Source organism: Eriocheir sinensis, chromosome 35 (genome assembly GCF_024679095.1).
Source record: "Eriocheir sinensis breed Jianghai 21 chromosome 35, ASM2467909v1, whole genome shotgun sequence".
NCBI lineage: Eukaryota > Metazoa > Arthropoda > Malacostraca > Decapoda > Varunidae > Eriocheir > Eriocheir sinensis.
In genome coordinates, this window is record NC_066543.1 from 13,912,806 (window position 1) to 13,938,728 (window position 25,923).

General features: G+C 44.3%; 1 protein-coding gene and 1 long non-coding RNA gene across 5 annotated transcripts in view; one reads left to right on the forward strand and one right to left on the reverse strand.

Annotated features, from left to right (window-relative positions):
* The window catches only part of LOC127007453 (proteoglycan 4-like), a 101,735-nt gene that overhangs the window by 2,750 nt on the left and 73,062 nt on the right, over window positions 1–25,923 (reverse strand). Inside the window, exons 5-8 of one of the 4 annotated variants that reach the window (XM_050878496.1) lie at window positions 6,801–6,836; window positions 3,433–3,595; window positions 2,385–2,514; window positions 1–189 (exon numbers count right to left, since the gene is read on the reverse strand). In XM_050878496.1, the coding sequence (XP_050734453.1) occupies window positions 1–189; window positions 2,385–2,514; window positions 3,433–3,595; window positions 6,801–6,836 (518 nt within the window). Of the gene's footprint in view, window positions 196–2,384; window positions 2,515–3,432; window positions 3,596–6,800; window positions 6,837–25,923 lie in introns of all 4 variants that reach the window. The other 3 variants (XM_050878495.1, XM_050878497.1, XM_050878498.1) reach the window with 3 other exon arrangements.
* The window catches only part of LOC127007455 (uncharacterized), a 26,433-nt gene continuing 608 nt past the window's right edge, over window positions 99–25,923 (forward strand). Inside the window, exons 1-3 of the long non-coding RNA XR_007760259.1 lie at window positions 99–247; window positions 439–571; window positions 25,180–25,923. The exon at window positions 25,180–25,923 is cut by the window's right edge and continues 608 nt beyond it. This is a non-coding gene — a long non-coding RNA (uncharacterized LOC127007455). The remainder of the gene's footprint in view (window positions 248–438; window positions 572–25,179) is intronic.

Genomic DNA, 25,923 nt, shown 5'->3' on the forward strand with positions numbered 1-25,923 from the left:
TGGCGATGGAGACTAGGAGGATGCCCCAGGCCACCCCCCAGAACCATCCAACAAGGAAGAAGGTCACTGTGAAGAGCTGGACAAGGCCAGTGGCAGCAGTCACCACTACTGAGGTGAAGCGGTGGCCACTGGTCTCCACTGTTCCCATGCGGTTCCTTCCCCAGCACAGGCCCAGCCACCCACTCGCTGCTGTTCCTGTGAAGAACACCATCACAGACACTGTCATCTTCACGTCTCACAAGAACAGGTGCTACTCATTACAGTGGTGGTGGTGGTGGTGATGCTGCTGCTGCTGCTTGTACTGTGATTGCTGTTGTAGTTTCTACTACTTTAATTGCTACAAATTGAGATACCATAGTTACTGACTATTCTGCCTGCTGAGCCAGATAATTTTGATCAGTGGTTAATAATTTAATATCCTGTACTACAACTCCACAGCTGCTTCTGCTACTGCTGCTGCCCTTTTGGTTTCACTTCTACTACTGTTGGTGCTGCTGCTTCAAAATTACTCATACGTTCTTGTAGTGATCTTCGGCTACGCTGCTGTTACTACTCTCAGCAAGTGAGCAAAGTAAGTAAATATTTGATTTTAAGATGGTATGGTTATGATTAAAGTTAAATTTCTTGCTTAGCATATAAGTGTATTCACATACAGACAATATATTCGTATTAAACAACAATTTTATTTATTTACTTATTCATAAATAGTTTTGTTTGTGGGCATCCTGTCATTAGTTTACAGCTTTTACAATCATTAAAGAACATTTCTATTAACTTTCCTGTGTATGACGTCCTTTATAGTAATTCCACTGCAGCACAAATGAAGGAAAGACTACACTGGGAGCAAGCCTGAGCTCACAGCACCCATTCACTCACATAAATTTTGTTCCTTTTTCAAGTGCTGGAAACAAGTGCAAGATGTTAAATGTTCACTGCCATGCATTTTCTTTATCATTTGATAATTTTCATTTGTGACACATTTGCTATAAGCCTCGGCTTAGTACTTGATAGTGGAAACTTAAACAAATCAAATTTTTGAAATGGCCAGGTGCCAATGTTCTCATTAGCTACACTTTTACTCAAGTTGTAGTTATCTATCATTACAGATATTGCTTTCTTTTTATAACTTAGTATGTGAATGCATTTGTGATTACTTGTGGGTGTAGATTGACAATTATATTTTTGAAGCTCCTCAGTGAAATAATTGCAGATAATCTCTGGAAAAGACTGAAATATTTTTTGTGTTTAGAGTATGAAGTAGAAAACATATGTAGCCAAGCATACAACTGGGGGTATGTATGGTTGCTTATATGTTGGCTAATTGTCTGAGTAGAGAATTTTAATGTCCATTTCCAATCTTGTAATTAGCATATAATCTGTCTGACATGAATATACCACCCTTCTCCCCATTAGATGTATCATGATAGACATATACACATATGCATAGTAAATTTCTTGTATTTGGCTCAATAGAAGGCTGCTTAATTATGTTCTGTATTACGGGTCACTCACCGTTACCAGTGCCATCCACATGAACCTCTTGACTCCCCAAAAAGCTTCAAGGAATACAAACTTTATTGCCTAATTACTAACTATTTTTGGATTACTAAGGTGCTGGGTGACGGTATGTGTTACTATCGTGAATACAGGTTACAGTTTATTTCTAATAGATTTTTGATAAAATATGTATGTTCTGTTCCTTGACAATGTTGGTGACTGCCATTCATGGACTGTTGGGAGGCCATTGCATCTTATCACAAATGGAAACATTCCTTATATTGTGAAATAATGGATAAAAGATAATAAGGCTGTCACATGCAGACCCACAAGAAAAACTCCTTTTAAGTATACTGGTGAGCACTCAGTTTTTTCATCTAAGCCATTCTCTCAACTAGCAATCATGTTCAGTAGGTAAAGCCTCAGTCAACTGCTATGCCATGCACTGCACTGAGCACTACTGATGGTGTGTGTACTGTGGTGGTAGGTACTTGTCAGGAGACAGCTCAAGTTATGGTCATGTATCCACAGAACCTGTCTCTTGTTCCAAAAATAGGGCATAAGTCCCACAGTGAGATCCAGTTATCACATTGAGTTGAAAGCTTAGAACAGATAAGAACTGGATGGCCTATATCATCATGAGAGGCATTTGTGGTTTGTAAAGAAATGTCATTAAAACAGAGAAACATAGATAAAGAGCCATTGGAAAACAAGGGCTTGGAAGTAAATGGGCGTGCGTGTCAGGTGACTACTCTTGACCCATGGATGTGTGCTTCAGTGTAGCCACGCTATGAAGAAGCGAACTTGCGGTGGGGGAATGAAGCTGGGGAGGGCGGCAGACTCTTAAGTGGAGGGAGGAAGGGAGAGTAGGTTGGCAAGACACTCACCGAGACCGGGGAGGAGAATGTTGAGGGTGAGGCAGAGGGCGGCCAGCGAGCGGGGCAGGACGGGCAGGGCGCCGCGGATGACCGAAGTGACGTCGACCAGGTGTGGCGGCAGCGTGAGCTCGTTCACACTCTGAGGGGCGACACGTACACACAAACACTATAATAGCCTGGGAAGTGTTAACGCTTACACCTCGACGACTCAACACTCACTACTTGGGCTTGCATTCCTCATCCATCACCTCCCCTATCCATCTTCTCATCACCAGTCTGCTATTTCCACGGTTTTACTCTTATCCATGTTCATCATCTCATTCTTGAACAAACTCTTCATTCATCCTTCTTTCCATTTTGTTGCATTGGAGTTCTAAAGTTGTGATGTAATAGTGCTTCGAGTAGCTGTCTCGAAATGACTAGTGAGCTAACGGTGTCCTATAGCTTTGGCGGAGGTGGGGCTGTGTGGGGCAGTGAATGATGGAGGGGCAAGGAGGGAGGTTGTGGGTGTGTATGCAGGAGGAGGAAGAAGAAGAGGAACAAAAAAACGTCTATAGAAATGAGGAAAGAAACGTATGTCCAGTAAGGAAAGCTTGGAGTCATTACAGAATGGATGAAGAAAGAGAGATTGGAAGGGAATGGACAGCAGAAGATAATGGTGGGGGAGGGGAGGGGTTGAGCAACGGAAGAAGAGACAATCATGAGCTACATTATTGGAGTAAAAAGCGGATCGCGTTTGATGAGAAACCAGTGGGGACGGAAGGAAGTTGTGTAGTAGTCAGGGAAAGGATGGGTGAAGACTTACCACTGACGGGCGACGATGTATTGAAGTAAAAAGCTGATCGAGTTTGACGAGAAACCAGTGGCGACAGAAGGAAGTTATGTAATAGCCAGGAGTCAAGGGAAGGAGGGGGGAAGACTTACCACTGACGGGCGACGATGTATTGAAGTAAAAATCTGATCGAGTTAGACGAGAAACCAGTGGCCTAAGTATATAGAAGGAAGTTATGTAGTAGTCTAGAGTCAGGAGTCAGGGGAAAGAGGGGCGAGGACTTACCATTGAGGGACGACGATGATGCGGCGACCTAACTCCCGGGCCCTGGAAGAATCCTTGAAGGAGTACGATGGGTATCTTGTCGTTGCCACCTTTGCCCGTTTGCTCCACGTGGCCGGGATGGACGGCTGCCGGCTCGTCGTCCACCACGATGTCCGGGGCCAGCCTGGGGAGGAGCCCGCCGGGTGAGGGGCAGGGCAGGGCAGGCTGGCGGTGAGCAGGGGCGGTGGAGGGAGAGGGGTGGTGGAGGAAGAGAAGAAGGCTGCGCAATGGGAGGGAGGCGAGGTGGAGGTGGTGGGTTGTGTGTGGGTATTATAGATTGTCATGTGGAAGAGTATGGAAATGAAGGCGTAAGGGATAGATGGAGGTATCAGGAAAGGCGTGTGAAGGGAGGGAGGAGTGGTGGAGGGATGGGGAGAGTGGTGGGAAGGATGCGTAATGGGTGGGCGGAGGAGTGTTGGAAAAAGGGAAGGAGAAAGAAATGGTCGGAAGTTAGGGTGGGGTGCAGGAAAGGTGCGAAATGGGAAACAAAGAAGGATAGGTGATGGGGAGGATGGTGGTAGATGACGGCAGGAAGAGTGCGAAATGGGAGGGAGAAGGATCGGTGGAGGGAGAGATAGGAGGGGGGGCAGGAAGGGTGAGAAGTGGGAGGTAGAGATGGTGAGAGGGAGGGCAGGAAGGGTGAAATATGGGAAGGAGAAGAAGTGGATGGATCTAATATGTTTTTCCTATTAGCCCTGATTTGGTTAGTAGGAGGGCGGGAGAATGGGAAGGAGGTTGGCGGGAGAATGGGAAGGAGTGAGTGAGTGCGGGAGAATGGGAAGGAGGGGGTGTGGGAGAATGGGAAGGAGGGAGTGTGGGAGAATGGGAAGGAAGTTGAAGGGAGAATGGAAGGAGGGAGGGCGGGAGAATGGGAAGGAGGGAGTGTGGGAGAATGGGAAGGAGAGAGTGTGGGAGAATGGGAAGGAGGGAGTGTGGGAGAATGGGAAGTAAGTAGGGAGGGAGAATGAGAAGGTGAGTAGAGGGGAAACTATTGAAAGAAGGGCGGGATTTTTGTTTTTGTTTCAAGGTAAAGGGAGAAATTGTCCGAAGCAATGGAAAAAGAAAGAGATATCGTATTTTTTCAAAGGATGGACTCAGAAATGATTGAAGTTGAACAGAAAGGGACTTGGGAACAGGAGAGGGCTCGGGGGGGTGGGTGGGGGGGGGAGGCAGCAGCATTAAAGACTTGAATCAATGAGAGAGTTCACCTGAGGAAGAGAGGACGGCGAGGAAGAAAGGGATACTGAGGAAAGGGAGGAAAACCAGGACGAAGAAGAACAGGAAATGGGAAACTGGAAAGGATCGGGAGAGTGTGTGTGTGTGTGTGTGTGTGTGTGTGTGTTATGTCTTGTCTATAAGAATGTTAAATGGATTAATTATTATTATTGTTATTATTATTATTATTATTATTATTATTATTATTATTTTTATTATTATTATTATTATTATTATTATTATTATTATTATTATTATTTGATATATTTGTGTTAGAGGTATAAATTTTGCTATATTAATTATTTTCAACGTATATTTGGTATCGATATATATTGCAATGTTTAATTAAGCAATCTTTATTACACTATTTTGTTATTCTATGGATATTGAGCTTGATATTAAAGGATCAGTGGTGTTACTTTAGTTTTGATTATTGTCGTTATTATTATTATTATTATTATTATTATTATTATTATTATTATTATTATTATTATTATTATTATTATTATTATTATTATTATTATTATTATTATTATTACTTTCATTATTATCATCATTCATTATTCCTTATCGTTGTATCAGAATGTGACTTAATTATTTCCACCAATCTTTCCCGCCAGTCATAATTATTAACAAAAGCGCCGCAGGTGAGAGCGTGTGTCACCCCGGCGCGGAGTAATGAGTATTAATGAGGCAGACTTTGGCAGCTCGTTTGATTAGTGGGTAATAAACGCGTTTTTCTCATTAAGCTTAATTAAATCAGTGACGTCCCGATCAGGAGAGAGAGAGAGAGAGAGAGAGAGAGAGAGAGAGAGAGAGAGAGAGAGAGAGAGAGAGAGAGAGAGAGAGAGAGAATTACAAACACTTGCTTTTCGTCATATATTTTTTGTTCATCTCTATACCATCGATGTTTGCTCCTTTCAAGTGTGATTCTTATGGCACTGTTTGAGGGAGCTCCAGTTTGTGTTGCTTCGTGTTTGTTTGTGTTGCGTTGTTTCGTGTCTTCGGTGTTGTGTTGATTAGCTTCGTACTCATCGTCTGTGTTGGCCTGATGTTGCCGGTGTATTGGTATGAGGTGTGTTGTCTCCGTTTTATGTTGTACAGTTGCCTTGAGCTGTGGTGTCGTTGCACTGTGTCCCCTGTTATTGTAATTCTCAGTTTAGTCAATTATCAGTATGTCATCAATTTTGCGTTAGCGTGTTTTGCCGCTGCGGTTTGAGTTGTGTTACCCATGTGTTGTGTTAGTTGCGCCGTTGTGTTGGCCATGTTGTACTGTTGTGTTGCGTTATGTAGCTTTCTGTACCGTTGTGGAAGTGTTGCAAGGGTGGCGCCGCCCGGCTGGGTCGCGTCGCAGGTTGGTGGGTGGTGGGTGGAGGAGATGGCAACACAAGGCTTCTCTACACAACACAAGCCGGGAAGCGTGACAACACCGCTCCTCGGGCCAACACCAACACCCATGAGGGCAACACAGGTCAAACAAAAGAAAACTGCCCGGCGTGGTAGCAAATATATACAAGCAAACGATTTGTAAGGGGAAAAGAAGCGTATTTATACAGGACCTTTTAAAAAATTGTCCCATCCGCAGCTTTGCGCAAAATTCGCCATCGCGTTTAAGTCTCGTAAAAAAATTGAGACTTCGAAGCTAAACAGAATATGAAAATATTATGAAGCTGAAAACGCTAAGGAAAAGGAGAAGAAAAGTAACCAAGAGCTTTCTTTCGTCAGCTAAAAAGTCAAGCCAACACAAATGCGCTCTCAAACAAAACAGTAACGACCAAAAGAACGAAAGAAATCATGGAGTGAAAAATCGAGACAGGTTAACTTAGAAAAACGGAAAATAATCAACAGCTGGATTCAATCAACAAAAACAGAGTGATCCAGAAGGAAAAAGTGAAAGCACAAATTTGATTATGCCTGGAGGAGGAGTAGGAGGTGGAGTGGGAGGACGAGGAGGAGGACGAGGACGAGGAGGCAGAGGAGGAGAAGGAGGACGAGGAGCGAGGAAGGGGATCGACGGACGACTCTCCTTCCAAACCTCACGTCCCCCAACCCTCCTCTCTCCCGCCTCGCCCCCCAACTCTCCCTAGCCTCCCTGGGCGGGGGCTGCGGCATACCCCAGAGGCTCCTGCGCGGGCGTGGGAGACTCGCACCTGTCGAGAGAGTTGAAAGGGGGTTAGCTGAGGAGGAGCAGAACTCCGCACCTGTGTGGGAAACTGAGGCATAGCTGGCTGATTAGTAGAGTGGCTGGCTGGCTGAGTGACTGACTCGCTGAATGTGTGACTACAGGCTGACTGGCTCACTTATGGGTGGACTGGTTGTTTGATGAGTATGAATTTGCTGGTGCAATATCTGGCTGGCTGACTGTTGTTTTACATAAGACTGCTTGATAAAAGGACTAGATCAATGGATGACTGACTAACACATGAATAAATGACTAGTTGAATAATAGCCTAGACGACTGATTCTGTGACTGACCCACAAGAACTAGCTGATTGGCAGGGTGTCCATCTAAGTGACTGTGAATTGATGGCTGACTGGCTGACCTTCTGTCTGTATGTGGATGGCTTGCCTTGAATCCCTGACTGAATGGCTTGTCGGTTTATCTGAGTCAACAACAACAACAACAGCAACAACAACAACAACAACAACAACAGCAACAACAACAACAATAACAACAACAAAATATGATAACGATGCTCTGCTTGCGAAGATTCCCAATAACACGGATCGTTTAAACAAACTCGTGAGTTAATGGGACGATTATGCTGCAAGCCCTTGTACGTTATTGACTATGGTGGAGGTGGACACAACAAAGCTTTTGTCTTCAAAGTTACATAATTTACCCTTTCACGAAAGTTGCCTTCAGGCTACAAGGGCCATTTGTAAAGACCTTTTTTTCATCCTCGTACCGCTTCGCCCTATCGTAGCATTACGATCGAGCCCTCCCCCCAGTGTATGGGCTTACGATGTCAGTATATCATCTTAGTGAGCAGAGCAAAACTGTCATATGGAATATTCAAGTTAATGTTATTCTGTGAAATATCTTTAGCCACACGACTGTAAATACGCTTGAATTACTGACTTTAATATTAATTCTTAATATATAATTCTAGTTTCAGATAATTCAGTTGTTATGCAGTATATAGGTCGCCTAGCTATCTAACTGCTCTTTATGGTAAGTAAATTAATGTGCTTGACGGCGGTCAGTATGATTCCGGGTAGACATCGCTCTTCCTAGCGATGCGGAAGAAAAAGCGAGGTCTCTAGTCACGCCAAGAAGACAATATAAAAAAAAAAACAACTTAAAAACAGTTCGGAGACGATACCCTTTATTAGTTGAAATTCCACACATGTTGGCAGCTATGAATGTGTGTCCTGAGTCTGAGAAGAAGGGTAAGAGTGTGAGAAGGGATATTAGTCTTTGGAGGGAGGAAGGGTGTGTTTGTGTGGCTGAGAGGAGAGGAAAGTTATGTTTGTGTTTATGGGGAAGATAAGGGGTGGAGAGGGAAACCGAGCAGCTTCTTGTGTCACTTCAGCGAGAAATGAGACGGAGGGTAAGATAGAGGAGGGTGGCTGTTTGTCTTGGAAGGAAGTTTGTGTGTAGTTGAGGGAAGAGGAAGGAAGGGAGAGGCACTGCTTTGTTGTGGGTAGGGAGGCAAGCCGAACACAGCTTCTCGTATCACTGAGGCGGAGGGCAAAGTAGGGGAGGGTGGCTATTTGTCTTGGAGGGAAGGTTGTGTGTGGCTGAGGGAAGAAGGAAGGAAGAGGCATATTTGATTGGGTTTTATAAATATTTACCATGTGTCTATTAGGTTTTGCATCATCACATAATATATTCACGAAGATGAACGCCTCAGGGATGGATTCACGTAATTACCAAAAATCCTTACCCTTTCATTGCTAAACGCTTGCAGCAGGCGTTAGGCGTATTTGCTGGTGGCGCTAAACGCCCGCTGCGACCTCCATCCGCACTCAAATCTCCCGCGTATGAGAGTGTTCCAGCACTAATTCTCACAACACAGGATTGCCAATTGAGTGGATTCTTCACTAAATTTGGTGGAAAATCATAACAGCCCAGCGCGGCAAATCTACGGACGAGTAACTGGTTGATGTTCTTGCCCAATATAGCGGCATTTTTGCATAGCTTCACCTATCACCGACTGATTCTTTGACCAAATAGTTGTAAATATTGCAGTTGGTAATGCTCTCTTGCCAGAATCTGAAGAAAAAATGTCCGCAGTTCCCTCAATATGGCTGATCATCACGCACGCACCGACGTAAGTTCTAACATTCAACACTCCCTGAACGTGCATGTACGTTCGCAAGAGAGGCATACATAACCGACTCCTATAGATCTGGACCTCCTCTTTCCAGTGGCGTTTTTGGGGTTTAGCTATGATGAATAGTGTTTGAGATACAGAGGTTAAAAGAGACTCCCAATTGGGCTGCCCGACTGCGCCTGAGGGGATAGTCGCGACAACACCGCGCGCAAGGAAAGGGTTAAATCTCTCTCTCTCTCTCTCTCTCTCTCTCTCTCCGGGACTTGGGAAAACTTACGTCGGTATTCCTAGACGCTTCTAACTCTTATATCAGCTATATTTAAAGGCCCCCCCCCCCCAAAAAAAAAAAAAAGGGTACAACGCATTCTCATTAGTGTTTCTTCAGGTTCATGGTACGGACGCTTTCTCAAACTACCACCAGGGTCATAAAACTACCCATGGAAAGCCCCACAACTCCTAGGAAAGCCTTGTCAAATGTGTGTGCTTGGGCGCCGAAATGTTGAAGAATATTTTAATACGTCACTCACAAGTACTTCAAAGTGACTGTTTTTAATCTTTTTTAGGCGCGACCTGTCAGAGACATGCCGGAGGGGTAAATAAATGAAAAAAAAGAGGTAAAGCTTCCTCTGAGTGCCGCTGACAGAAAAAAAAGCCTCATAAGAAAAAATAGTAATAAAACACGTTCCAAGAGTCAGAATTTATATTTAGTTGTTGAATATTTCTTCCCCTCCCGCCCCCCTCCCTTATACCAGTCGAGAGAGAGAGAGAGAGAGAGAGAGAGAGAGAGAGAGAGAGAGAGAGAGAGAGAGAGAGAGAGAGAGAGAGAGAGAGAGAGAGAGAGAGAGAGAGAGAGAGACCCCTCGTCGATCCCAGTGCAAAAGAGAATATAAATATTAGTGATAAAAAAAGAAATATAGTCGAAGTGGGGTTGACGGCGGCGGCGCAGAACGTTTCATTACCTTTCGTAACTTAGGTTCTCGCGCGGCGCCTCGTTCTTTTATGTCGGCGGAAAGAAAAAGAAATAACCGGAGTTGTATGTTTTTTATTTTCTATTTTTTATTTTCTCTTCATTTTGTCGCGTGGTTGTCTGTTGCGTTATCCTTTACACATTCTTCTTCTTCTTCTTCTTCTTTTTCTTCTTCTTCTTCTTCTTCTTCTTCTTCTTCTTCTTCTTCTTCTTCTTCTTCTTCTTCTTCTTCTTCTTCTTCTTATTATTATTATTATTATTATTATTATTATTACTTTCAACACGACCAACTCGATGTCTATTTTTTTTTACGCGTGAATGTTTTAATGTGATCATCAGTCTTCATTACTTTTCTATGTTTCTAGTATAGTTCTAATTCTCTCTCTCTCTCATTGTATTTCATGTTCTTAATCTCACGATCTCGACCATTTTTTTTTTTTTGCACCACTTGTAACCACTACCACCACCACCACCACCAGATGGGGTCTTCCCTTCCCTTCCCTTCCCTTCCCTTCCCTTCCCTTCTCTTCCCTTCCCTTCCCATTCCTTTTCCTTTCCTTCCCCTTCCCTTCACTTTCATTTCCCTTCCTTTCTTTTTTTCTTTACTTCCCTTTCTCTTTCCTTCCCTTTCCTTTCCTTTCCCTCCCTTTCATACCTTCCCCATTGCTTTCCCTCCTTTCCCTTCTCTTGCTTTCCGTTTCCCTTTCCTTTCCTTCCCTCACGACGGAGTCCCACGCTATGGCTGTACCATTTTCGTGATCGACCTCAATAACAGCTCCAACATCTCATTAGACGTACTGCTGCTTTAAGGTTATGCCCCCCCCCCCCCACACACACACACAAACACACACCGCCACCACTCACCATTATATTGTCCTCTAAACTCCTATCCCTTCGTCATCATTATCGTTATCATTAAGTAAAACAACGGCGTCTATAAATAGTGACTCATTTATCTTCACCACCACCACCACCATCACCCACCGCCACCGCCATTAGTAGGTCAGCCATGGAGCCAGGACTAGGTCACGGTCACCCAAGGGTCACTCACTGTCACCCAGAGTCCCAAATTCTCAAACATTTCGGGGCCAACACACCCACATTTGGTAAAGCTTTCGTAGAGGTTGTGTTGATATTTCCATTGGCAGTTTTATGAGCCGAGTGGTTTTTTTTTTTTTTTTTTTTTTTAAAACAAAGGAGACAGCTCAAGGGCACAAAAAAATAAACAATAATAAAAAAATCCCGCTAACTTTGACAAGACTTCTGCACCATGAACGTGAAAACACTCATAAGAACTCGACTAATCTCCTCTGCGGCCTTTGGGAGTGGTTGTTGTGAGAGCCGAGAAAGTCTGAAAACACGGGCCATGGGTCGGTATTCTCAGACGCCTTTGCCTCTCTTAATCATCTAATCTAGAAGTAAATCAATCAGTTTCTATTGAGTGTATTTGTAGATTCATGGTACAGAAGGATGGACAAACTATCAGAAGGGTCAAAAAACTACCCCAAGAAATGCCCAAAACTCCTACGAAAGCCTATTGAAATATGTGTACGTGGGCGCCGAAATGTTTAAGAATATGGCCTATAGTCCTTTCCACCAAGAAGGAACAGGGAGGCCGAGAATAGCGTGGACAGCCTCATCCCTGTCAGCCGGTGGGCGGGGCGCGGCGGGGGGTGGATTGGGTTACAGGAGAGATGACAAGAAAATTACTTCTTCCTCCCCTCTTCCCCCCCACCCAGTTTCTCACTCCCTGTTCCCTACGCCTGCCCACCCACAACACTCCCTGCCATGCTCTCCCATTCCACTTTCCCCCCTCCCCCAGTTTCTCACTCCCTGCCCACTCCACCTCTCCATCCCATCCTCAAACACCCTCTGTCATACCCTCCTGCTGCCCTTTCGCCCTTGGCCACCCACTGCATCACGGAGGGGAGTCTCAGCATTGGGTTTAGGGTGATGTGGGCTGCGGAAGATGAATTACTATGCGTGATAAAAATGCTGATAATGACTGATGATGAGGATGATGACGATGATGCTGACGAAGATGGTGAGAGAGAGGATAAGGAGTAGGAGGAGTAGGAGGAGGAGGTGGTGATGATGGTGGTTGTGAGGAGGAGGATAATAATAATAAAGATAATGATGACACCTTTGAATGGCAGTTGATAAGATTAATATAAATCGTCGGATCCTTCCCCGTCACGACACAAAGGAACTGAAGGACTTGATCGCTAATTAATAGAGGGTGTAAACGACATTATCTTTCGTACATATTGCAGTGTGTGTGTGTGTGTGTGTGTGTGTGTGTGTGTGTGTGTGTGTGTGTGTGTGTGTGTGTTTCCTCCTCAGATATGAAAGGATATTAAGACTCTAAAAGATAATTAATTTACCGTTTAAATGAGGAGAGAGAGAGAGAGAGAGAGAGAGAGAGAGAGAGAGAGAGAGAGAGAGATTTTTCTTTAATATAGTAGGGTTTGTAGGCATTATCCGCTACTCTCTCTCTCTCTCTCTCTCTCTCTCTCGCTTAAACACACACACACACACACACACACACACACACACACCATTTTTTCTTCCACTCCACTGCAGTTTTCTGGGTTTATATAAAAAAAAACTACCCCCCCTCCCCCACAGCCTTGTCACCTGCATCGAAGTGTTCTTGAAGCCTGAGGAAGCGTTGTAAATCTCTCCACACACGATAGTCTTTGATGTTTTCCGTTTTCTCTTCTTTTTCTTCTACTTTTCTTCACTGCGACTGCATTATTGACGGGAGTTCACAATGCTATATCACTTTTTTCGTTCTTTCACTGTTCTTTCGTTCTTTTCTTCTTCTTTTCTTCACCTCGACCGCATTACTGACGGGAGTTCACACGCTGCATCGCTCTTCTTCGTTCTTTCTTTTGTCATTTTTAACTTCCTATTTTCTTTCTTATTTATTTCAGTACTTTATTTTCTTAGTCCCGTCCCTTCTTTCTCCTTTAAGCTCTACAACTTGATCATGTTTCTGTATTATCCATCTTATACTTTCTCTATACTTTCTCTTTTGTTTTTATTTTATCTTTCTTACTCTTGATATATTCGTAGATGAAATACTGTAAAGGCAATACACTTGAATCAGTCAGTCAGTTACGGGATGCTACACAGATTCTCCTCGTCAGCAACACTAACCAATGGCGCTCAGGTCGCTCCTCGTAATCGATCCGCCAATCAGGAAACATCTCTGTTCACCGTCTTCCTTATCGGCGGCTCGAGGTCTTACACGGCACAGGCCTTTTGGTCAGCCACACGCACTCGTTGTTCATGCACTTAGGTCACAAGCTTTGTGTGTGTGTGTGTGTGTGTGTGTGTGTGTGTGTGTGTGTGTGTGTGTGTGTGTGAGTGAGTCAAGAAGTGAGTGAAAAGTGAATGTGTGTACACGATTTTTACTGACGAAACAACCATTTTTACGGGAATTCAAATAAAAAGAGGAAGGGTGTGCGTTGAGAGAAAGACAGACGGTCACCTACTGAGCTGGTGCTTCGATGACCGCTGAAGGAAACTGGAGGAAGGAAGAAGTGGTCCAGGAGGAGGAGGAGGAGGAGGAGGAATTAGCATTGGGGGAAGAGGAAGAGAAGGAAGAGGGGTCGCTGCGCCCTCTGAGTGGAAGTATAAAAGTCACGTCACTCGTGGTGCATTATGGATATCGACCACTGAAGAGGAGGGAGGGAGGGGGATGGGAAAAGGGGGAGGGGAGGAAGATAGGGAAAGGGAGGCAGGAGAGAGGAAACCAGCGAAGAGGGAGGGAGGGAGAGAGTGAAATGGAGAGGAGAAACGCTACTTCACTTTTCTAATTCCTTCCTTTCTATTTTTAAACGACCACCACTACCACCACCACCATCATCATCATCCTAGTTTCTCTAATGCATGCGTGGTTCATTTTGTCGAATTTCCACTATTTTTCCTTAACTTCCTCATACTTCAGTTTACTTCCGTCTCCCTCATTTATCTAAGCTTCCCTTGTTCCCTTCCATTCTTTCTTCCTCTTCCTCCTCTCCCTCCGCCCCTCTCTCTCTCTCCCTTCCTCTCTCTGCGTAAGCGAGTGGCTCTTAACCCCTTGGGCCCGCAATTATATGAGAGAGAGAGAGAGAGAGAGAGAGAGAGAGAGAGAGAGAGAGAGAGAGAGAGAGAGAGAGAGAGAGAGAGAGAGAGAGAGAGAGAGAAGTTTGCGAGAAAAGTATATTAGTAAAAAAATAAAAGAACCATAGTACAGTTACAGTCGAGAGAAGAACGGAATTTATATTATATGAAACTGATCTTGATAACTACACTCAATATTTTTTCACATGTCGAATGAGAAAAAAATATGTAGGGTAACTAAGTAAGATGAGAAGTAGCGTAATATTGTCTTTAGAATACTCAAGTATGGTCGTTGTGGCCACACGAACCAAGACAGAGTGAGAATCGATCACTGTCTGACTTCCCGGAAAGACTTGTAATTATTCTTCTCTCTCTCTCTCTCTCTCTCTCTCTCTCTCTCTCTCTCTCTCTCGCGGTAAATTTTCAGCATTGCATAATAATTCCTCTCCGTGTTTGGTATTAGAATCTCTTGTGTCATCTTCCTCTCCGTGTCCCCTTAATTTAGAGGCTTCCCGGGCGCCGCGCATACTACCGTCACTCCTCGTCCGGTGGCTGTGAATGTTTACGTGATGCCGTTTAATTAGTGAGTGTGGGCGGGGAACGGAACGCTGTAATTAAAGGCTCTTGTCTGGCCGCGTGATGCTGTGGCGGGCCCTGGCGAGGTGCTGTTTGCCGGTGTGCTGGACGGCTCGACGCGGCGCCCCAGCAGACACTCAGGCAGTCACGCACCTTCCATTCATTTTAATTTCTTTTGTTATTTGTTTAGTAGGAACATTTGTCGGACCCATCATGTAGTTATGGATTTATTTTTTCAGGTCTTCCTTTTCCTGAGTTAATTCCAAGGTAGTTTTATTTCTTCTTGCGGTCGTGAACAATTTCCTGATATTATTTTCGAGCTTCATGGAATCAGAACGTGTGGAAGTTTCGCTATTTAATTGTTATGACTTCATCAAGGACCTGTAACTTTTATTGATCAATTTCTTAGACTTATATCAGCGATAAGTTTCCTGAACATCAAATAAGGTTGAATTGTCGTTTGTAAAAAAATACAAAAAATATGCCCCATGTCCATCCTTGCCCCGCTGCCCACGTAGACGACTTCGCTCACTACCTATCGTGGGATGTGTTTTGGGCGACACCAGAAGGTCGAGTGTTCTCTCTGTATCTTCGCTCTGGTGAACAGCGAGAGGCAACTGCTTTGTAGACTCCTGGTACCATTTATAGACCATTATGAGCGATGAGCACGTTTCCTTCCTGGGACTTGAGTAATTTATATGATATTCACACATTCAACTCTGCTGCGATTAGGGGAGTCTTTTCCGCCTTGGTCTCAGGGGCAAGTGTTCTGCGACTGTGTGTGTGTGTGTGTGTGTGTGTGTGTGTGCGCACACACACACACACACACACACACACACACACACACACACACACACACACACACTTGTAACACCCTTTCCCAAACATACCCCACATTGAGTGGCTTACGCCCGTTGCGGCAAGCGTCTGACTATCAACTCTTCTAAACGTTGTGTATGTGTGTGTGTGTGTGTGTGTGTGTGTGTGTGTGTGTGTGTGTCGCCAGGCGTGCCAACAATAGCCTCCACTGAGCCAGGGAATCACGTCCTGCAGGCGTGACCAAGGCGCGAGCTGCGTTTTTCCGGACGCTGAGCGAGAATGGAGCCATTACGACGAGTGGACTCACCGGACCTTAAGTAACCAGCGTGCCAGAAACAGAAATGACCCGCAAGCCTCGAAATTATACCCTCAAGGAACAATTTCTTCGTATTTTTGCAGCTCACACAAACTTCTCGTGTTTGGCCGCTCCTTGATTGCCAGTGTGACATTATGACTCCTACTCTTTTCTCGCGTATTTCTTCCGTTTTTTTAGCACTCACTCGGTATGCTATTTATGATGGAAAACTAAAGAATAACGAAATATTGCGACATATTGCGAGATGTATCAGTATCGTAAAGAATGTGGAACAGGGGGAGAAACGAATAAAAGTAAAGGATGGTATGTAACATAATGAAAGAAAGAAACAACGTAAGTGTTTAATTGAGAGGGATGTGGAAATGATAGGGAGCAAGAGACAATGGAGGAAGGGTGGAAGGAAAATAATTATAAAAAGAACGGTATGTTTTTTGAAGAAAGAACGTAAGAAACAGAGAATGCACCGAACAGGGAAATGGAACGTTGCACAAACTAATACAAAAGAAGAAAAATGGATGAATAAAAATAAATCTTTCATATAGGAGAAACGAACCTTGGACGAACATAACGATATGAAACAAGGATGTAAAAGAGACAAGGGAAAGAAAGCGAATGATAAAAAAAAAGAAAAAAACGAAGAACGAACGAACTCAGGTGGGAGCTTAGTGACGTCGGATAAAGAAAACAAAGAATTATATTTCCGACATGCTATAATCCCATTGATCTGATCCTATAAGACTCACCCGGGAAGGAGGATAAGGGGTTAGGGGAAGAGAAATGGGATGAGGAAGGGGTTGTGGGGGTAGGGGAATCGCGTAAGGAGAGGGGTGAGGGGTGGGGAGAAAGTGAGGGGCATCAGCTGGAATAGGACAGAGAAATATGGTTATGTAAGGTTAGGCACAGAAATATATACTGAAAAGAAGGTTGGTTGAAATGAATGGGAGGCAGATAACGAGGGAAATGTAGGTTGGGGAGATAAGGAAGGAGCTCGAGGGGGTGTAGAGGGTAGAAGATAGGTCGAGAAAAAGATTTGGCAGAGCAAGGGCGGGGTGGATGATAGGGTCGAGGTGGCAGGGGGAGAGAGTGAGTAGAGTAGCTGTAATTGACAGCGTGAAAGAAAGATAAAAAGGGGAGGAGGGTTCTGTAATGGGGGTGGGGAAGACGAAGTGCACATGGCTGGTTGGGGGCGCGAGGGGGAGGGAGATAAAAGTTAGACGGAAGGTTATTAAAAGCGAGAGTGTGATGGCGGGCGAAGAGAAAGGAGGCGAGGGAGAAGGTGGGGAAGGAGAATGGAGAGTCAAATGAAAGTGAATTAAGAGATAGAGGTGTGTGTGTGTGTGTGTGTGTGTGTGTGTGTGTGTGTGTGTGTGTGTGTGTGTGTGTGTCGTGGAGGAATGCGTTTGTCGTGATAAAAAAAAAACATAAGTGATTAAATACCTGATGATAATTTTCTATAATTATTATCATTATCATTATTATCATTATTATTATCATTAGTATATCATTATTAATACTATCATAATTATTACTGTGATAACCTCTACTGTAGTAAACGTAGTAGAAGAGGTAGGTTAATGTAGTAGTAGCAGTAGTAGTAGTAGTAGTAGTAGTAGTAGTGGTAGTAGTAGTAGTAGTAGTAGTAGTAGTAATGGTAGAAGTAGCAAGGGGAATAGTAGCTTCAGTACATGGAACTAATTATAGAAGACAATTATGAGCAGTAAGTACGAGGTGCCGTGAGGGACTTTAATGACGGGACAGTGAGGCGATGTTATTAACGATGACCTTTCCCTCCTCCCTTACTTAGCACGTGAGAGGTCAGGAGGAGGAAGAGGAGGAGGAGGAGGAGGAGGAGGAGGAGGAGGAGGAGATTAGGTATAAGAGTAAGGAGAAAGAGGAGGGAGGGAAAGGGGTCATCTTGATAAACATTGCTATATTACTCTTCTTCTCAATACTCTCTTCACTCCTGCCTCCCCCTCATTGCCCCTTCCTTTTCCCCCTGATCCTGTCTCCCCCCTACGCCAACGCCGAAGCCCCCACCCACCCACACACACACACACACACACACACACACACACACACAGCCCACGCACTCCACCTTACACCAATTACGTAACATACACTAAGGCTCTGATGAATACATACATACATACATACATACATACGCAGCAGGGAACGCGACGTAACAGGCGCAAAATAGTATGGTAATGAAGATAAATTTTGTGGTTTGTGGTTCGATCCCCCAGACACAAGTTGCTTAAACCTTATGTATGTGTCTCTCTCTCTCTCTCTCTCTCTCTCTCTCTCATAGCAACGGTAGAGAATAATCGGTAAAAATAACACTGAAATAGTTACGTCCTTGCTAAATTCTGCTCCAAATAAGAGGACGCAGTGGGAGACTTGCAAAGGTGCGTGTGTAGAGGGCAGCACTGTGCGTCTGGAGCTAGCGGGATACTCCAACCGAAGCGCCATACACTGCTGCCCTCTGTATGTAATTTTTATAATATTCTGTATTCTCTCGTCGTCTTTCTTCTGTTCTAATAATTTTCCTGTTTATTTTTTCTTTCTCGGCTTTTCATGTATTTGGAGGTTGCTGAAGAGGTAGCTAATAGAGTTCGCAATTCTCCCTGTTTACCTCTTTCGTCTTATAATAATAATAATAATAATAATAATAATAATAATAATAATAATAATAATAATAATAATAATAATAATAATAATAATAATAATAATAATAATAATAATACCACCACTACTATTACTACTACTACTACTACCAACAATAAAACTAGCTCTGAAATTACCCTCATTGCGTTATCATATAAAAGACAAATTTAGTGCAGAAAATGCCTTCATGTACTTAGTTATGACATTGTTTAACTGCTGGTACACTCCATATCTCTATATACGTACGCCATTACAAGCATAACGATGTGGTGTTAAAAAGCGATAAGGGGCGTAGTGAAATGCGTGACACGATCATAAATGTTTGGGTTAAAGTTGAGGGTGACACAGTCTGCTACACACCCTGCTTCGAGGCTCAGCTCCGTGCTAGTGGCCTGCGAATGTTGGCGTTGAGGGAAGGCTGTGCACTCTGATACGTCGCAGGTTGGATGTTGGAGCTCGAATCCCTAGAGTTACCTTTCCCGGGGCTCTCTAGACCTCGCCGTGTTAATTTAAGATCCCAGCTTCGTGCTAGTGTGTCCTTCGGGTGTTGGGGTTGAGGGAAGGCCGTGGACTCTGATACGTCGCAGGTTGGATGTTGGAGTTCGAATCACCAGAGTTACCTATCCCGGGGCTCTCTAGACCTCGCCGTGTTAGTTTAGGATCCCAGCTTCGTGCTAGTGTGTCCTTCGGGTGTTGGGGTTGAGGGAAGGCTGCTCACTCTGGCAGACCGCAGGGTTGGATATGGGTGTTTGAATCCCCTGGTTACATTCCTCAGGACCCTTGAGACCTCGCTATGTTAGTCCAGATTATAGGGTTATACGTTTGTTGACCAAATCATTTGGCTTGGTATGCAAAAGGCAAAGAGGATATCTGCAAAAAAAGCCTCCAGTATAAATGTTGACCACGTATTCGTAATTCTGTAATGTAATTTTCATATTCAAAGACATTCATTCTTACATACATTAATACATTTATACATATATTCATGCACACATTCCCGCACACACATATATACACACATACCTTCACTCATACAGAAATACATTTATATATACACACAACACACACACACAAGCAGACAGACACACACACAGACAAAAACGGACCCAGCCAGAGACATATAACACTGCACCACAAAAAAGAATGACAGACGGACGCATACAGATGGGTGGGTCAAGACAGACTGCCTGGCACAAACACACACACAAGCACACACAAACACACACACACACACACACACACACACACACACACACACACACACACACACACACACACACACGCACACACACACACACACACACACACACACACACACACACACACACACACACACACACACACATAAGTATTGGCACCCCAGCGCGGGATATTCCCATGACGACCACCGTACACTCGGCACACACTATTCTTACGTGTGAGATAACCTAATTGTGCGCGTGCCAGGAGTTACCGTAAGTGGAGGGCGAAGGGGAGGGAGAGTAGAGAGGTTCGCGAGAGGAAAAAGAAGGCAGTTGGAAAAAAAAATAGAAGAAAATAAGAGAGAAGAGGAAGGGAATTGTAGTGGTAATAATAGAAGTAGTAGTAGTAGTAGTAGTAGTAGTAGTAGTAGTAGTAGTAGTAGTAGTAAGATAAACAGGAAAAAAAAGTAACAGGAAAAACGAAAATAAAGAAGAAAGAGAAAAAAAATGAATGAAATTAGTTGTAGAAGTAGTAATAATAATAATAATAAGAAAAAAACCGAACCAGCAGAAAACAAAAACAAAACGAAGACAAAAAAGAAAGAAAAAAAAAGAGGAGGATAAGACTAGGACCAGGTGAAGGAGGAGGAAGAGGAGGAGGAGGAACACCAGGAAAAATTAATATGAGTGAGGAAACGAGTCAGCGCCGGGCAAGTGAAAGGAGAGGGAAAAAATAAGAGGCCATTCTCCGCTGGGTACACTTGGCTTGAGTTGCCCTTTGTCCTCCCCTCTGTTATTTGTCCGTCATTTCCATTGCCCTCAGTCACCACCACGCGTCCGTCCAAGGAGGTTGTGGTGAAGGAAGAGGAGGAGGAGGAGTAGGAGTAGGAGGAGGAGGAGGAGTAAAGAAAAAGAAGATTGAGGAAGAGGATAAGGAAAAGGAAGGAGAGTAGGAGGAAGGAGAAGAAGAAAGAGAATGAGAGTTAGAGAGAGAGAAAGGGAAAGGAGGAGGAGAAAAGTGAGAAGGAGGAAGAGGAGGAAAAAAAGAATGGAGAGTTAAAGGAAAGAGAGAAAGGGGAAGATGGCAGAGGAAAGCGAAAAGGAGGAAGAGGAGGGAAAGGAGACTGTATAGTTGGAGGAAAGAGAAAAAGGGGAAAGAGGAGGAGGAGGAGGAGGAGGAAAGTTAAGGAAGAGGAGGGCGAGGTGGTGGACGGGATAGGGGTGGAGAAGATGAAAGAGGAGGAGAAGAAGGAGGAGGAGGAGGAGGGGAAGAGGAGGAGGAGGAGGAGGAGGAGGAGGAGGAGGGGGAGGAGGTGGTATTGATAATGGAAGAATGTAGAGAGGAGGAGTGAAGCAGATTGTGGCAATGATAAAATGGAGTAAAGAAATTAGAGGAGGAGGATGACGAGGGTGAGGAGGTGGAGGAAGGCGAGGATGAGGATGAGGAGGAGGAGGAGAACGAAGACGAGGACGAGGAGGAGGGCAGTACATATATTTCGGGGCATTAGTAAGATAGATAATGAGAGCTTATTCCGTCACTGTGCGAGGTCATGTAATGAAGGTAACGTTTATGTCACTAAATATACAGTTAATGACCCTGGGAAGATAATGGTGATGGTGGCAATAGTGGTGATGATGGAGGAGGTATAAGTTGCTGGCTATCATGTGTTTGAAGATACCCTAAACTTTACTTAACCTAACCTTACAAAACCTCAAACAGTTACTATAGGTATTGACTCAGAAAGTTCATTTATGCTTCCTTACTAATGAGACTTTCTATACAACAAAGTGAGGTCATTCTTTGTTGATTTATACCATAAGGTGCTGGCCATCATGTGTTTGAAGATACCCTAAACTTTACTTAACCTAACCTTACAAAACCCCAAACAGTTACTATAGGTATTGACTCAGAAAGTTCATATATGCTTCCTTACTAATGAGACTTTCTATACAACAAAGTGAGGTCATTCTTTGTTGATTTATACCATAAGGTGCTGGCCATCATGTGTTTGAAGATACCCTAAATTTTACCTAACCTAACCTTACAAAACCCCAAACAGTTACTATAGGTATTGACTCAGAAAGTTCATTTATGCTTCCTTACTAATGAGACTTTCTATACAACAAAGTGAGGTCATTCTTTGTTGATTTATACCATAAGGTGCTGGCCATCATGTGTTCGAAGATACCCTAAACTTAATCTAACCTAACAGTCACTATAGGTCTTGACTCAGAAAATTCATATATGCTTCCTTACTAATTAGACTTTCTAGACAGCAAAGTGAGGTCATTCTTTGTTGATTTATACCATAAGGTGCTGGCCATCATGTGTTTGATGATACCTTAAACCTAACCTAACCTAACAAAACCCCAAACAAATCCCAACCCCAATACAAATATACAGGCGTGATAAATTTGAAAATTCCCCAAATTCTGGGGCCCTGAAAATTCCCGGAAACTTTCTTTGGATGGTTTCTATTTTTCCGGAAACTTTCCCACCCTTTGCAACCCTAAGTGGGAAAGAAGGTGAAAAGCGGGTGGTGTTATTGATGGTGGAGGTTATGGTCGAGGCGGTGGCAATGGAGATGATGAATGGTCGGTGTAGTTGTTGGTGGTGGTGGAAGGGGAGTCGAGGTGGTGGCAGTGGAAGTAATGAATGGTTGGTGTAGTTGTTGTTGGTGGTGGAAGGGGAGTCGAGGCGGTGGCAATGGAGATGATGACTGGTTGGTGTAGTTGTTGGTGGTGGAAGGCGAGGTGGCAGTTGAGGAAAAGAATGCTTGGTGCGTTAGTCGTATTTGTGGAGGTAAAGGTGGAGGTAATGAGGGTGGAGGTAATGGTGGAGCAGTACGTGCGGCGTGCTTGGGTCCTACTAAAGGGAGATAATCCTTAGAAAGATCGACCCTCGTTAGCCTCACTCCAGCCTTCCCGCGCCGCACGCCACGCCGCCCCACGCATGATAAACTACCGCTTGTACTCTTGTCTCCCTCCTCCTCCCCTTCCTTCTCCGCCTCCTCCTACTTCCTCATCGCCGTCCTTCTCGCTTTTCCAGTCCCCTTCCTCTGCGGCTCCATCCTTGTGATAAACAACAACTTATGCTCTATCTCTTCTTTGTCCTCCTCCTCTTCTTCCTCCTCTTCCTTCTCCTCGTCCTCGTCCAGTAGGGTAAGTTGACAGTTATAGCCGGAGGAACGATATCACCGGAGGGAGGTAGGAAGGGGTGGTGGATGCGGTAAATCAGGGAGCCTCATTTACCCCTTGAACGCCCTATATTCTTTTATTGACCATCGCTTGCCGTGCGTGGGCCTCGTGTCAAGGTCTCTGCAGGGTGACCTTGACTCCCTCGGCACCGTAAGTCTGCCCTGTGAAGCTTTGAGTGACCTGGACCCCTGAAGGAAGTGACTGATTAATTGTCGTTGCGAGTAAAGTTCTGGGCGCCGCAAAAAGCCGGGTCACGTTACGCTGCTGAAGGAAGTGTATGTGTGTGTGTGTGTGTGTGTGTGTGTGTGTGTTGCTGTTGCCGGGTAGTTGTAGGACAGGGCCGGGAAAGTGTACATGGCCGTATTGCTAAACATTTCGTCGCCCAAGTACACCTATTTGACAAAGCTTTCGTGGGAGTTTTGGGCATTTCAAGGAGTAGTTTTATGGCCCTGGTGGCAGTTTGACCCTTCTTCTGTGCCATGAACCTAAAGAAACACTCATTAGAACCCGATTGATCGCCTCTTTGACCTTTAGAAATAGCTGATATGAGAACCGCAAGTGTCTTATAATTCCGACCTAGGCTAGTAGTACATGTTTACTTAAGCGCGTGCTGCGTGATGTGTTGCTGGTATGTCCCGCGTCGATCTGTTGCTGCGTGAGGGTGAGGGAAAGGAAGTGCGTGGCGCCAGGGTGAGTGTTACATGTGCACTAGATTTTTATTTAGAACTCTAGGTTGAAATTTTTATCATTGTGTGTTTTGAGTTTTCGCGTTTTTGTCTCCGCACTTACCAGTACTTACTAATGTGATTATCGTAAGAGAATAGAAAGTTGGCTGCCCTAGTGGCGTATGATTCTTTTGGTTCTTCATTTAATGCCTTTACGGCGTCGATTGTTGCTGAGTATCATTTTCCTTGAGTAGAATCGAAACGCTTTTCTGTGATTGAGTCTGTAGGAAGCCCGTAACCTCTTAACCCGCTGGAGATCATAAACCGTGTCGCTGCTTTAGCCTCCTTGATAAAATTTGATTAACCTCAACGAATTGCTCTTACCTCGTATTCTTTCCTTTAAGTAATTGGAAAATGGTCTAGGTTTAAAAGGTGACACAAAAATATATTCTCTTGGCCGAAAAAGAGAAGAAAGAGAAGATTTTTTTTATCATTGGAATAAATCTCTTGCGGCAGTTTTAGGTAATGGAGTTTCCCTGAGGCGAGAGTTCATTAATATACATGTGGCGCCGCCGCGGTCGACACGTGAAATGAATTTCCTAGGAGATGTTTTTTAAGAGGCAAAGTTTTCCACTTTGCATGAGTACAATTTTTCTTGGAGACTGGAGAGACTAGGCAGACTAGTTTAATAGTTTGTTACAGTAGTTTTAGGTTTTCCACTTTTTTTTGGGCTATAATATATAATAAATAACAGCTACATGCGGGCGAGTTTATTACTTAAACTTAATAGTGTTAGTTGTTGAAGAGCTGAAGAGCGGAGAGAAACCAGGCCAGCAACAGAATCTCCAGAGTAGGGAAGGGCGGGCGAAGGGAGGTGAAGGGACAGGAGGCTCGCCGTGCAAGTGGCTGTGTGTGTCTGTAGGTCATTTGGGGCCCCGGCATCAATGGCATCCCGCTGGTTGATTGGCGTCAGTAGTTTCTTTCTTTTTAGATTATATTTATGGACGACGCTCGTTTTCTTTGGTCTGAGGGTCCCTACAGTAGAGTATGGGTGACCGGCGGGCCGAGGGAAGGGGCGGCAGGTGGATGGTGAGTCACGGGGCGCCTCTCGTCACGGTGCGTGTTTATGGCTTTCCTCGGCCATACACGTTTTATCATGCTTCTTTTTATCATTTCGTGTGGGTAATTATTTCCTGCATGATGGATATGCCGGTGTATTCATGTGAAGTATAATTATGTGTATACGAAACGGTAGTCACAACAGTAGTACGACGTTCCTTGGCTATATTCTCAGTGTATTCCAGTGAGTGCCTGCAGAGAGGTAGATACTTATAGGTATAGGCAGTGACCGTGTACATGTCTGAAGCTGTAGCCAGTCCGTTAGTGTGTACTCCACGTTGGTTTGGTCTCATAACAAAATCAGTATATGTTAGCACGACTAAGAGTGTCATTGTCGTGTCACACTGAAACGATTGATTTTCTCGAGGGGAAACAAAGGAATAATTGTTTTTCTCACCTCAAAGATATAAGAAAAGTAAATGCAGCACTGTAACATGTCATTCTATTCCATCACTTTTACTTCGTTTTTATACTTTCATTGAAGAACGCGGTTTGCATGTGCTTGGTGTGTATCACTCATCCACTACTCTGTATTTTAATAGTTTTTGCTCCTCTTTGTACTATTTTTCATATATACGTTTTTTTTTTCATTCTCTAGATCACGAGGGGGCGCCGTGACCTTAGGCCCATAAACTCCATGCCATGCCACGCCTCATATCATATCAGCGGCCACGCCCACGCCCCGGCCTGCTGTCACGTGCATGCTGGTGTTCGCCCTCTACATCATCACCCATGCTTTCATTCACGCCCAATGCCGCAGCCTAGACTTCAGGTGAGTGTATTGAAATTTCTTGCATGAATACAATGTGAAGTAAAGATATAATTAAGGAAATGGTGCTCGTAAGCTTTGTCGATACACAGTAATACACATGGAAATAATGAGACTACAGGAGGCCAGATGGAGCACACGTGGCAGCTACTGAGGGTTGGTTATTCACTAAAATCCCTTCCCATCCTTAAACGTTAGAGGGGCCTTTAACGAAATATGATCCCCGCAGTTACCGGGTTAAACAGCTCTAATCTTCATATAAACCTTTCAATATGTTCGCCTGCTCAGTTTTTTCCACTCTTCCACCACCCTGCTCGTGTACCAGCTCTTGCCTCTTTCCTTCTTGAACCTGAATTTATCCAACTTAAAACAATTGCTGCGTGTTCTTACATCAGTTTTTTATTTTTTTTTATTTTTATTTTTTTTACGTCTTGGCCTATTGCGCCGGTAGGCTTCTTCCCGGTGGATCCTGATGGTCGGTCCAAGGCTTCTTCCCGGTGGGTCCTGATGGTCGGTCCAAGGCTTCTTCCCGGTGGATCCTGATGGTCGGTCCAAGGCTTCTTCCCGGTGGAT